The 13,170-nt window shown below is 45.1% G+C and overlaps 1 protein-coding gene across 1 annotated transcript in view; it reads right to left on the reverse strand.

The window, feature by feature from the left end:
* The window catches only part of PADI2 (peptidyl arginine deiminase 2), a 43,963-nt gene that overhangs the window by 5,954 nt on the left and 24,839 nt on the right, over positions 1-13,170 (reverse strand). Inside the window, exons 11-12 of the mRNA XM_066606338.1 lie at positions 6,119-6,270; positions 1,226-1,370 (exon numbers count right to left, since the gene is read on the reverse strand). Coding sequence (XP_066462435.1) covers positions 1,226-1,370; positions 6,119-6,270 — 297 coding nt within the window. The remainder of the gene's footprint in view (positions 1-1,225; positions 1,371-6,118; positions 6,271-13,170) is intronic.

Below are 13,170 nucleotides of genomic sequence, written 5' to 3' on the forward strand. Positions count from 1 at the left end.
TCCTCTGGAACGCACTACCAAAGGCTACCCGAGCAATCCAGGACTCACAGAACTTCAGGCGTGCTCTAAAAATGCACCTCTTCAGGGAGGCATCCCATATACCCTAAACAAACCCCTCTGTACTCCGCCTGATAACATGCTCCCTGACCTACTGACTGCAATCCCTGCGAGCCACTATAAACCGCTCCTGCAGTCATACAGATTCTGCCGTCACACGGCTAAATGTCTGACCATTGTCTGTGTATAGCATCCCTCACTCTCCACCTCGCCATACCGTGCCCATCTCCAGCCCCTTTAGCTTCTGTATCACCCCATAATTCGTAGTATGTAAGCTCGTTGGAGCAGGACCCTCACCCCTATTGTTTCCATCAACTGATTACTATGTAACCGTGGTTCTGTAATTTTTGTATGGTCTTTCTGTAGCCCCCTGTCTATGTAAGCGCTGCGGAATATGTTGGTGCTATACAAATAAAGTTTATTTTTTTTAATAGTTTGGATTTTATAGTTTACATTTTATTTATTGGGAAAAGAGGATTTTATAACTTTTAGGTTTTCTTTCATTCATTTTTTTGGCCACAGAGAAATTGAACTTGCGATCACTGGGTTGCTTATACCATATATATTAGTACGTTTATAGTACATTTTTTAAATTGCTGCCTAATAAAGGGGTTTTCCAAAAATTAAAAGAGCACGCCTTCAGTATGTAGCTATCCTTCCTGTATATATAATGACCTAGCGTTACCTTGGTTAGTTATTCCTTTCTATCTATAACTTTTTGCTTAGGTTGTCATGTGATCTGAATTCTTGGTCTACTTGGGCCTATGTAATCAGTTTCTAGTCAATTTCTCAGTCTGTGTGATGCCATTACATGGACCCTTCCACAAAAACTGCCTAGAAGGGGACACAGCCACTCCTGTCAGTTAGGCCGCTCTCACACTGGATGCTTTTTACCTCGCCGCGGAAAGGAATTTGTTACAGTAATCGGGGTATTCCACGCCTTGAGAGCAGATCGGGTGAGGGTTCAAGGCTCCAGGCATTACGTTAGTTAATTGAAGCATATATAAATATACATGGACCGGTTTAGGCCCATGATGTCCTCAGGGCTACAAGTGGCCCATATACATGACTCAAAGATGTAAAGTTTCTCAGTGACGAGTAACAACATCCAGCGATCCAACTGCTGCCCTGTACCCCGTATATAATAAAAGGTAAACTGCGGAAGTACCTTCTGATCTGGCGCGGGCACAAAGGTCATGAATTCATCCACGTGACCCACCAACAGCCAATCAGCAAACAGCTCAATGGGCGACTGCACCCTTTGTGCATACAAAAAATCTCGCACAACTTTGGTCATTCTTCTGCCAGATGAGCTGTAAAGAGAGGACAAGTACGGCACAGTGAACCTATAGCAATCGTGACAATATACAACATATTACATAGCGCTATGCAGATGGGAGGCTGCGAGGGCAGCAGAGTATATAAGCTGAGTCAGCTAAGGATGTGATTTCAGGACCAGGATGCAGTCCATCTCCTGACTAATGCTCCCTTACACTGAATGAGAGCGACTGAACTAGTAATGTCATCACCAGCTCGTTCGCACGCCCATTTAGACAGGCAGATTTGCTCATGGAGAACCGATTACTTCTCGTTCAGCATTTTATATTCCTGTGTGAAACACTCAACGAGCGCTGTTTAAACGGAACGCCAAGTGAACGAGCCAGCGATGATTCTGAGTCCTTCAGAAACTGATCGTCACACAAGAAGCAAACGATTCTCGCTTGTCGTTCAGTCGTTAGTTTGCACGAAGACTGAACAATGTCATTCACTTTCATTCCGTCTAAACAGACTTTAAAAGGTACCTTTATATACGGGGTGGTTACAGCCTGAATCATCGCTGGAAACAACAATTTTTGAAACTAGCCGCCTGTGTACAAGCGGCAGGCGGCGGCAATAAGGGGAAAGTTATTTATGTATTGCAGAGTCACTCGGTTTTTAGCTCACCTAAAAGCCAAGCAACTATCGGCCCATGTAAACAGGCAGTAATTAACCAATCAAAGACAGAAGTCTGCAGTAAATGGAGGTGAGCGGCTAAAAGAGATCGCCAGCGTCTGGCGCCTCCATTCAGTACGCGACTATCTCTCCTGCGCAGAAGGCACAAAGGCAGTAATTGTCCCATGTACATGTACCTTAACCGGGAGTCCAAAACAAACCCCAAAGAGGCCCGAACCCACCGAAAATAAGAAATCCCTTCACAATATTGCTGAGATCATGTAACAGGGATCCGCAGCCACAGCATATTGCGTCACGTCCAATCTGGTGTAAGGGCTCACATGACCCGTGTGCGTGCCCCCGACACCTCTGGCAGGGGGTATGCTCGGGTTACAGAGGTGAACACAGCGAGGTGCCCTCCCAAATAACTCTGCCAGCTCAGCAGAGCTGCAGAAAGGTATTTCTTGGCACTCAACTGACAGCTGAGCATCTCTAATTATAGGAGAGGTTCAGAGAGGACACAGCGCCCCCACTAGGGAGAATGTATACACTGCTCAAAAAAAAAGGAATATCGAACGAAGGATTCAAGTTAAACGACTTTACTGATATAAATGGTGTCATTTGTTGAGAACAAAATGAAGTATCAGAGGACAACGGAAACCAAAACCAACTGAGGAGCGGATATCAAAATCACCCAGAAAACCAATTTTCATCGCAAGAACTCACATGTCTCAGTAGTATGCACAACTGAAACCAAAATCATTCCGGCCCTTCCATTAGAAATTCATTTTGTCAGATTTACAAACTCAGCGGTTCAAAAAAACCAAAACAAGAACAATTTAAAAATCTGTCAACAGAACTGATATAACAAGCGGTTTCTCCAAATTCACCACAAAATGCCACTTTTAGCGACTCCTGTCGTCTCAGAATTATTTTCCCCTTCATGATCAGCGTCTTTAGTACATAGTAGAGAGCTCTTGCTGCAGATGTGATGTACAGCCAGACAGCGGCTCCTGACAGCGGTCCTGAGGAGTCTTACCCCGGTCCTCATGGCCTCCAGCTCACTAATACTCCCAGGTTTGTGTGCTGCAGCCGCTTTCTTCTGAAGCCCTGGTGGACTATGAGGTCTGCTTGGGATCGTTGACCTGTTGGAAGGTCCAATAACTCCCAAGCTTCAGCCTCCTCACAGAAGACATGATGTTCTAGGATTTCCTGATATTTGATTGAATCCATCTTGCCCTCCACACACTGCATATTTCCAGCGCCGGAGGAAGCAAAACAGCTCCAGAGCCTCGCCGAGCCGCCGCCATGCTTCGCCGCAGCCTCGCCGAGCCGCCGCCATGCTTTGCTGTAAGCAGGAGGTTCTTCTCAGCATCTGCTTCATTCTACCTCATCTAGACGATCCGCTGACCCAGAGGCCCGAAACGTTTGTTTTGTTTCATTAGTCCACAGAACAGAATCCCCCAAACTGTGCCTTAGTTATCTAGTTTTAAGCATATTGAAGAGACTTTCTTGTCTTTGGGTCAGTAGAGGCGACATCTTGGAGTTCAGGTCTTAAGACTTTCAGCGTTTAATATGTGCCTTACCATGCAAAACAGAAACCTCAGCTGCAGGGCTGTTGCAGTCACTCGAGGGTCTTTGGCCACCTGCCTCCTCTGGAATTTGGTGGCAGCCGGTGATGGCTTTCTCTTTCTGCCTTGCCCTGGTAGTGTATTCAGTGTTTCTATAACTTGGAAGCAGTTCATAAGTTCAAACTGTATCTCTAGGAACGTTCAGCGCCTGTGCTATCTTTTTGTAACCTTTGGCTTGTTTGTACAAGGCAATGATCTCTTAAGTTTTTGGACCACTCTCTTGACTTAAGGCCCTTTTACATGCAACGATTATTGCTCAAAAGTTCATTCAAACGTCCAGATGGGAGCGATAATCGTTACATGTAAACGTGGTCAGTCGTGCATTATTCGTTCACTTGTTGTTTAGCCTGCATAAAAAAAGATAGTCAGACCGTTGAAAATTCAATCCATTTGAATGGAAATCGTTCAGTATTTTGAGCGGCTTGATGACTTGAGGGGAGTAAACAGTGTACTCATTGTGTATGCCTTGTAGTACATTGTTTACTCTGTCTGGAGAGATAATCCCTCTCATAAACACACACCCACCTGAGCAAACAACTAGTTTTCCTTCTACAAACATTACTTTAGCTAATGAGGGTAATACAGCCATTATCTGTACTTGTAATTTTATGCAAAAAAAGATAGTCATATTGTTCAGTCATTCGGCCGTTTAAGCGATTATCTTTGTGTAAAAGGGCCTTTAGCCATATTTCTAACAAGCAATCTATCACAGTCAACAAAGTCCTAGCCAATCCAGGTAATTGTGTTATCTCAAGCACACCTGATATAACTACTGTCCTCGATTAGTTGTAGCAGGTGTGCTTGAGACAAAAGCAGTTTTGCAAATATGTGCTTTAGAGATGAGCGAGTATACTCTCTAAAGGCAATTGCTCGAGCGAGCATTGCCTTTAGCGAGTACCTGCCCGCTCGAGACTGAAGGTTCGGGTGCCGGCGGCGGGCAGAGAGTTGCGGGGGAGAGCGGCGAGGAACGGAGGGGAGATCTCTCTCTCCCTCTCTCTTCCCCCTGCTGACTGCCGCAACTCACCTGTCACCCGCGCTGGCAGCCGAACCTTCGGTCTCGAGCGGGCAGGTACTCGCTAAAGGCAATGCTCGCTCGAGCAATTGCCTTTAGCGAGTATACTCGCTCATCTCTAATGTGCTTTTATGAAAGAATCTATTTAGAGAGTTGAATAATTCAGGCTGTATTGAATTTGGAGAAACCACTTGTTACATTAGTTGTTTTGAGATACTTAAATTGTTCATGTGTGATTGTTTTTTGCAAATAGCTGAAAGTTGGTAAATTTTGCAAGTGAACTCAATTTGCAATGCAGTTTGAATTATTTTGATTGCAACTGTATGATCCTCATGTGCCTGTACGCACTACCAATAACATATGGATATACTACTGTAGTGATGACAGCCTGGGGGATCATCTCCCAGACCTGGATCAGGGCATCGGTGAACTGCTGGACAGTTTATGGTGCTACTTGGGATCGGATACACTGATATGGAACATTCCAGAGGTTCTCAACTGGATCCAACTGTGGATTTTTGGATTTTCCTGCCGCTCTCCTGGTCTTCCTGGATGCCCCACAAAAGTGGAGAATAAGTTGGCTTGCGGGGACTACAGGTGTGACAACTGGCCCTTTCGTGGGTCTAGCAGTCTACACCAGGTGAGTCAGATTTTGGTTTTTATTGCTTTTGATACTTTATCTGAGGTGCTGTCCTTTCCATCTATCCTTCATTTTCAACCGGATCCATGTCTGGAGAACATGAGGGCCAGTCAATGGCATGAATGCCTTTGTCATCCATAAGCTGCCTACGAACTCTTGCCACATGTGGCTGCTCAGTGCCTTGCACCAGGAGGAACCCTGTAGACAGTCTGACAGTGGCTTTGAGGATCTCATCCTGATACCCAAGAGCAGTCACCGTACGGTTGGGTATCGTGGAGGTTTGTGCAGCCTTCCAAGGATATGTCTTTACAGACTATCACTGACTCGCCGCCAAACTGTTCATGCTGGATGATATTGCAGGCAGCATAATGTTCACTACAGCATCTCCAGACTCTTATGTCTATCATGCGCTCAGTGTGAACCCCTCATCAGTGAAGAGAAGGGGGTACCAATGGCTGAACTGCCAATTCTGGTGTACTCTGGCGAATGCCAGTCAAGCTGCCCGGTATGGAGCTGTGAGTACAGGGTGTTGAGCCCTCATGGAGTCTGTATGGCAGTTGGGTCAGCAGCAGCTGGTGGGCATTTTGTAGGGCTCTGGCAGCTCCTCCAGCTCTGATGCTACTGGTACCCTGTTGTCACTTTCATTTTCACCAAAGTGGGTGACATTCATTTCCAATCACTTCTGCTTCCTAACTGGACAGATTGCCATCCCCGGAGTGTTATACCGCGAGTCTTAAGTGTTCCCAACATGTTTTTGAGCAGTGTATATTACACAATGTAGACAGTGGTGGACCCGGCTGATCAGGAATGTCCGCCATGTGTCTGACAAGTCTAAATTAGCCTTACGTAGGAAAGCTGCTCCCAATCAAAATCCGGCCCAGAGGGTACTTCTTGCCTGCGACGGTCACGGGAGGGCTTACTTCTAAGTTCCCAAAGGAGTCCAGGCTTGTGACCTCCGAAGAAGCTGCAACCTTCGTTACGTAGCCAAAATCTGGTCCCTGGAAATGCAGAGAAGATCAGCTACAGATACATACTGCAAAGCTGGAGGAAACCTTGGAGAAAACCTCCAGTTTAAATCTTTCTTAAAGGTCGGTGACGCAGGAGGGCCACATTTATGCATCCGTAACACGGAGGAGTGTCACAGCCTGACCGTGGCCATCGGAGCATCTTAAGAATCTATGATCCTCAGAGCTCAGCTCAGGAGGCCCACGATCAGACCGGGATCTTCATCCATATAATGGACACAAAATGCAGCCATAATGCGCTCATGTGTCATCGGCCTAAGGCAAAGTTACACACTGGTCATAGGTTACGTCGGAGCGCAACTCACAATACACAGCACATGGACCCAGTACCCCACACGCACTGGCATATCCTTATTCTCATCCATGACATGGGTAGGACATGCCCGGAAGGCTTTTCACATAGACAAAAGCGTCCATGTATATAGATTGATAAGCGATCATGGGGCCATGTGCTGTCCATAGAATTACACAGACAACACGCAACACCAAAACACGTGAATGTGCCGGAGGCCCAATGCCAATTGTCTGGGTAAATAAATTACATATAACACATCTTGTATTCCAATCAGAAAGATGAAAAAATACCTCTACAGCGCCATCTATTGGATGGCATTCCCTCAATTCAAAGTGACCTCATAAAAAAAAAAAAAAAAAAAAAAAAAAAAAGGGTCTACAATGATTGGGATTTTTAAACCAAGCCAGAAACCATGCATATATAGACTGTTTCAGGGAGGGTGGGGGGGGGGGGGGGGGGGGGGGAAGGTTGCCCCTTAACAGTATGCAGTAGGTCTCTGGCTTTGTCTGTGAGGAGCCTATGAAGCAGTATCTCCTTAATGAGAGCACCCAAAAAGTGTGTGGGAACACCTAGGGGGATGGTATAGTCTCTCCCCAAGGAGAACACCCAGTGTATTCCAAATCACATCTAGAGCGGTATTCACAAGTCCGAGAGAAAAGTATTATAGGTGCTCCGATACAGTTCGTGGGTGCGCTCATGACCGACTGCCATTGGAAACAGCTGTAGAGATGAGCGAGTATACTCGCTAAGGCACATTACTCGAGCGAGTAGCGCCTTAGCCGAGTATCTCCCCGCTCGTCTCTAAAGATTCGGGGGCCGGCGGTCAGTTGCGGCGGGGAGCAGGAGAGGGAGAGAGCAATCTCCCCTCCGTTCCTCCCCGTTCTCCACCGCCGCTCCCCGAATCTTTAGAGACGAGCGGGGAGATACTCGGCTAAGGCACTAATCGCTCAAGTAATGTGCCTTAGCGAGTATACTCGCTCATCCCTAGAAGCCGGCAATGGTTTAGCTCTAGCCTGCTAATAAATCGATTTTGCATTTTGATCCATGGACTCCCAGCAGCTGATCCCCACCTCACTTAGTATACGGGACGCCCTGGCATTCTGCAGCGGTGCTATACACAGAGCCGACATCAGGGCCAGTAAAGTGAGACCCCAGCCTGGGGATAACTTAATAACGATCCATCACGCTCAATATGGCAGCTGCTAAGCCCAAAGTTCTGCTGCAGGACAGAGAAGTGTTTGTCTCCTGGCCGTGGCCCCAGGATTGTGAACTGAGTAGACTTTCCATTACAGATTGAGATTAATTGAGTAGCGTCTTCCATTAAACTGTAAGACAACCTGTAAAATGCCCGGGATGAGTGCCCAGAAAACTCCCGGCTACCAGAGCCGGCACGGAATACCCCGGGTGACACCCGACACACAGGAGGGAGACATTCCTGGCCTAATATACTGCGTCTATTAAACCCAATGCTGTAGAGACGCCCTGCAAAATATAGAAAAAAGAAGATCCCGCCATAAACCCGTCCTGTACTGCCCAGCACTCTGCTACTACCATATCACATAGGAACCGACCCGCTGCTAGGCAAAGATGGGCAGGAATTTCTGTAAACGGTTAATTATCTTTGTCCTGCTAAACATTTTTATTGTTCTGGTCTGTATGTGGAACCATAAAGATGGTTAATGGATAAGCCGTCAGGGAGGTCACCGCTGCTCTCCAGCGAAGGAGTGGGCTGCATTGTCTGTGATGTCACAGCTAATGATGAGGGATTATTGGATCAATCGGGCCAGGAGTGATCGGCCCAATTTTCCCCAAAATAATCCGGACAACCTGATCCCAAATCCCAATAAAGTCAATGGGAATAAAAATTGGGTTCACCAATTTGGCCTCCATAAGGTCTAGAGATGAGCGAACGTACTCGTTTCGAGTACTTACGCACCCGAGTACCGCCATTTTCGAGTACTTCAGTACTCGGGTGAAAAGATTCGGGGGGCGGGGAGAGGCGTGGCGGTGCGGGGGGGGGGGGGGGGGGGGAGCAGCGGGGAACAGGGGGGAGCCCTCTCTCTCTCCCTCTCCCCCCCACTCCCCACTGCTACCCCCCCGTGCCGCCACGGTGCCCCCCGAATTTTTTCGCCCGAGTACGGAAGTACTCGGAATTCGCGGTATTCGGGCGAAAAAGGGGCGTGGCCGAGCACGTTCGCTCATCTCTAAGGTCCCTAATTGGTGGTTTAATGAATGTGGCTCAGTGGTTAGCACTGTTCCCTTTCAGTGTTGGGGTCCCAAGTTCAAATCTCATCAAGGCCAACATCCGCATGGACTTTGAAAAACTCAATACAGATGGTGCCCTTGCTCATATTTGAACATACAATGCAAGACATAAGTGCTAACAACTGGGCCAACACCCTTCTGATTCGGATTAAACACAAAGAGAACATAACATCTGCATGGAGTTTGTGTCCATATTTCACACGTGAATCTAGAACCCCAACACTACAAGGCAACAGGGCTAGACACTGAGCCACCAAGCTTCTTCCTCATCCGGAGAAGGAAAAGAAAAAGATCTGGAGATCTTATTCTCCTTCCCCTCCTCATTTGGAAGAGGAGATAGGTGGAAGAGAAGGAAGATCAAGCATGGTGGCTTAGTCATTAGCATTGTTGCCTCGCAGTGCTAGGTTTAAATCTGACAAAAAACAATTTCTGTATGGACTTTGAATATTCTCTTCATATTTATCTTTTTTCTCCTCCAGAGAAGAAAGAAAGAACAAACATGGTGGCTCAGTTGTTAGCACTGCTGCCTTGTTGTCCTGCAGCTGTAGGTTCAAATCTAACCAACGGCAACATTTGAAAAGAGTCTTTCAAAGTCCATACAGATGTAGTCCTTGATGAGATTTGAACCTAGAACTCTAGGACTGCAAGGCAACAGTGCTAACCACTGAGCCACATTCATTGAAGAGGCACGACCACCACTACCACCAGTGTTCATCATGCTTTATGGAAAAGTAAATTTTTGCCAAAAATTTGGTCGGACTGACCGATCCAATGCGAAAAGTCGGCCCAATTTTACCGCTGGCCAATCACAGGTACATTCTGGTGAATGTATAGGCTGCATTCTGAGTGATTTCACCATTGTTCTTTAGTGAATGGATAGGCTACATTCTCAGTGAGGTCACTGCTGTTCACTGAGAATGTAGCCTATCAATTCACTAAAGATGTCACCGCTGCTCTCTAGGGAATGAATAGGCTACATTCTCAGTGATGTCACTGTTGTTCTCTAGGGAATGGATAGGCTACATTCTCAGTGAGGTCACCGCTGTTCACTGAGAATGTAGCCTATCCATTCACTAAAGATGTCACCGCTGCTCCCTAGGGAATGAATAGGCTACATTCTCAGTGATGTCACCGCTGCTTTCTAGGGAATGAATAGGCTACATTCTCAGTGATGTCACCGCTGCTCTCTAGGGAATGCCTAGGCTACATTCTCAATGATGTCACTATTGTGCTTTCTTCTGAATTGCTAGGCTACATTCTCAGTGATGTCACTGCTACTCTCTAGTGAATAGATAGGCTACATGCTCTGTCTTTTCACTGCTGCTCTCTAGTGATTGGCTAGGCTATATTCTCAGTGAGGTCACCGCTGCTCTCTAGTGAATGGCTAGGCTACATTCTTGGTGAGGTCACTATTGCTCTTTCTTCTAAATGGATAGGCTACATTCTCAGTGATGTCACCCCTGTTCTTTAGTGAATGGATAGGCTACATTCTCAGTGATGTCACCCCTGTTCTTTAGTGAATGGATAGATCAGAAACAGAGGAAAATTAACCAGCGCTCCGGTGTCACGGAAAAGGGCAGATCATCCAAGATAATAAGAGGAGTTCGTATAATAACGGATATAACTTACTTCGCAGGGGTGCTAATGTTTAAGCACCCCTGAATCCAAGATGGCATATAGGATACAGAAGATATATACGAAAGTTCTTTTATTGCGACGCGTTTCGGCCGTAATCTCGGCCTTTCTCAAGCATAAAAAACACATGCAAACTACCTGTGTTATATAGTGCAGGTAATGAATACATAATTACATAGCCTGCACAGATGGTGTTACAATGAGTGAATTAGAAAACATGGGATGGATAATGCATCAGCAAATCTAAATTAATTGTCCTTCAATAGAATATATATACATGTATATTAGTTCATAGTCAGCTTATTTATATATATATTACTCCCAGAGGGATATGGGCTGAATGATACGTGAATTAAGAAGTTCCTCTGTATATTATTATGGGGTTAAACTAATGCCAGAGTTTACTCTCACCTTGTGACGTTCTCTACAGGGCGTGGCTATAATATATGCACCTATCACATGGTCATGGTACTATAATAACGTCACAATCACAGCAAGGCACAACAAACATTACCAGGATTGGGAACATGAATATAGTACCTATAGGGTTTCAGGAATTTGCTGCCTGCTGTCGCTGAGGAGGGAAACAAGCGTGCTTCTAATGGCTTTCACGGTGGAAGTGAGACGCTCCATCTTGTGGCGTTTCCGTTGCCATGGTGATACCCTGATGACGTTTATATAGAGACCTGATGCTCCGTCCCGCAGTGTTTGCGTAATCCAGATGACACAGGGGGGAGGGGCTTGGTAAGGTAACGCTGGACACGTGATGATCCTCAGCAGTTCATCTCATTGTGTACCAGTTGTTATGGTAACCCATGGATCTGTAATAGTCAGCGTTCGGCATGTGATAGTTCCGTGAGCACATAGTAGCCTCCCAGTGTATACCGGTTGTTATAGTGACTCGTGGGGGGAGGGAGGGGAGTTTATAGTGATAGCGCTGGGCCGTGATGTTCTATCAGTAATTTGCCCCGCAGGGTCCCCATTACTATAGTGATTTAAGATAACAGAGTCTCAGGGGGAAGTTGTTGTATATATTATACTACCCCATGGGACTCAGGATAAATGCATCATGAGTACTCTCAATGGATATAACCCTTTAAATGCTGTCTAGATAAAGTGACAGCTGTTTGGTGCTGATTTGAAAAAGGATTACATTTCAAAATGTGACTTAATGCTATTAGACTATGCAACATCAAGTAGTCGCAAAGGGGAAATATAGCAAGATGGAAAGTTGATTGCATGCAATTGCTTTGCATCATTTTTTGCATAATTATACTGAAAAGTATATATCACAAGATAAATATGCAATTTCAATATCTTACCAATAAATATAAAACTGAGTATAAAAATGCAACCAGAGGCTTGCAATACTGACATATAGAAAATAAAAATACAATATATATATAGTATCCATGAAGACTACACTTATCCCTAAAAAGCGCCTAATAATACATAATTATAAAATTCCTGTTATTACTGTTTAAAATTTCTCTAAGACCTCATTTAAACCATTCGGTATAAGAGTATTAAAATAAAATATATAAAACATTTCCTTAGTTTTTAGTTTAATAAATTCTCCTGTGTTTATTTTTTCCACTGGAGTAATTTTCATAAGGTTTGGGTCTGAGTTATGTTCAAGGTAGAAATGTCGCGATAGGCTATGTTTTAGAAAACCTCTTTTTATGTTATGTCTATGATGATTGATACGATTATGCAGGGCATTGATAGTGCGACCTATATATCGGAGCCCGCAAGGGCATTCTATCATATATATTAGGTGGGCTGTACTGCAGTTCAAATATTGTTTAATGGAGTAGTGATTATCCAACTGTCTTTCAATGATTTTTCTTTTGTGACATATATTTGGGCAGCACTTACAGTTTATTTTTCCACATTTGTATGAGCCTAATAGTGGAGAGATTGCAGATTTTTGGTTGAAGTATTCTTTTTGAGAGTTTAGTATCCGGGGGCGTGATGGTGCTAAGAGATTACCCAATGTTTTTTTTTTTTCTAGGGAATGAATAGGCTACATTCTCAGTGATGTCACCGCTGCTCTCTAGGGAATGCCTAGGCTACATTCTCAATGATGTCACTATTGTGCTTTCTTCTGAATTGCTAGGCTACATTCTCAGTGATGTCACTGCTACTCTCTAGTGAATAGATAGGCTACATGCTCTGTCTTTTCACTGCTGCTCTCTAGTGATTGGCTAGGCTATATTCTCAGTGAGGTCACCGCTGCTCTCTAGTGAATGGCTAGGCTACATTCTTGGTGAGGTCACTATTGCTCTTTCTTCTAAATGGATAGGCTACATTCTCAGTGATGTCACCCCTGTTCTTTAGTGAATGGATAGGCTACATTCTCAGTGATGTCACCCCTGTTCTTTAGTGAATGGATAGACTATATTCTCAGTCTCTTCATTGCTGCTCTCTAGTGATTAGCTAGGCTACATTCTCAGGGAGGTCACCGCTACTCTCTAGTGAATGGATAGGCTACATTCTCTGTCTTTTCATTGCTGCTCTCTAGTGATTGGCTAGGCAATATTCTTAGTGATGTCACTGTTGCTCTCTAGGAAATGGATAGGCTACATTGTAAGTGATGTCACAGCTGTTCTTTAGTGAATGGATAGGCTACATTCTCAGTGATGTCACTATTGCTCTTTCTTCTGAATGGCTTGGGT

This window comes from Eleutherodactylus coqui, chromosome 6 (assembly GCF_035609145.1).
Source record: "Eleutherodactylus coqui strain aEleCoq1 chromosome 6, aEleCoq1.hap1, whole genome shotgun sequence".
Classification (NCBI taxonomy): Eukaryota; Metazoa; Chordata; class Amphibia; order Anura; family Eleutherodactylidae; genus Eleutherodactylus; species Eleutherodactylus coqui.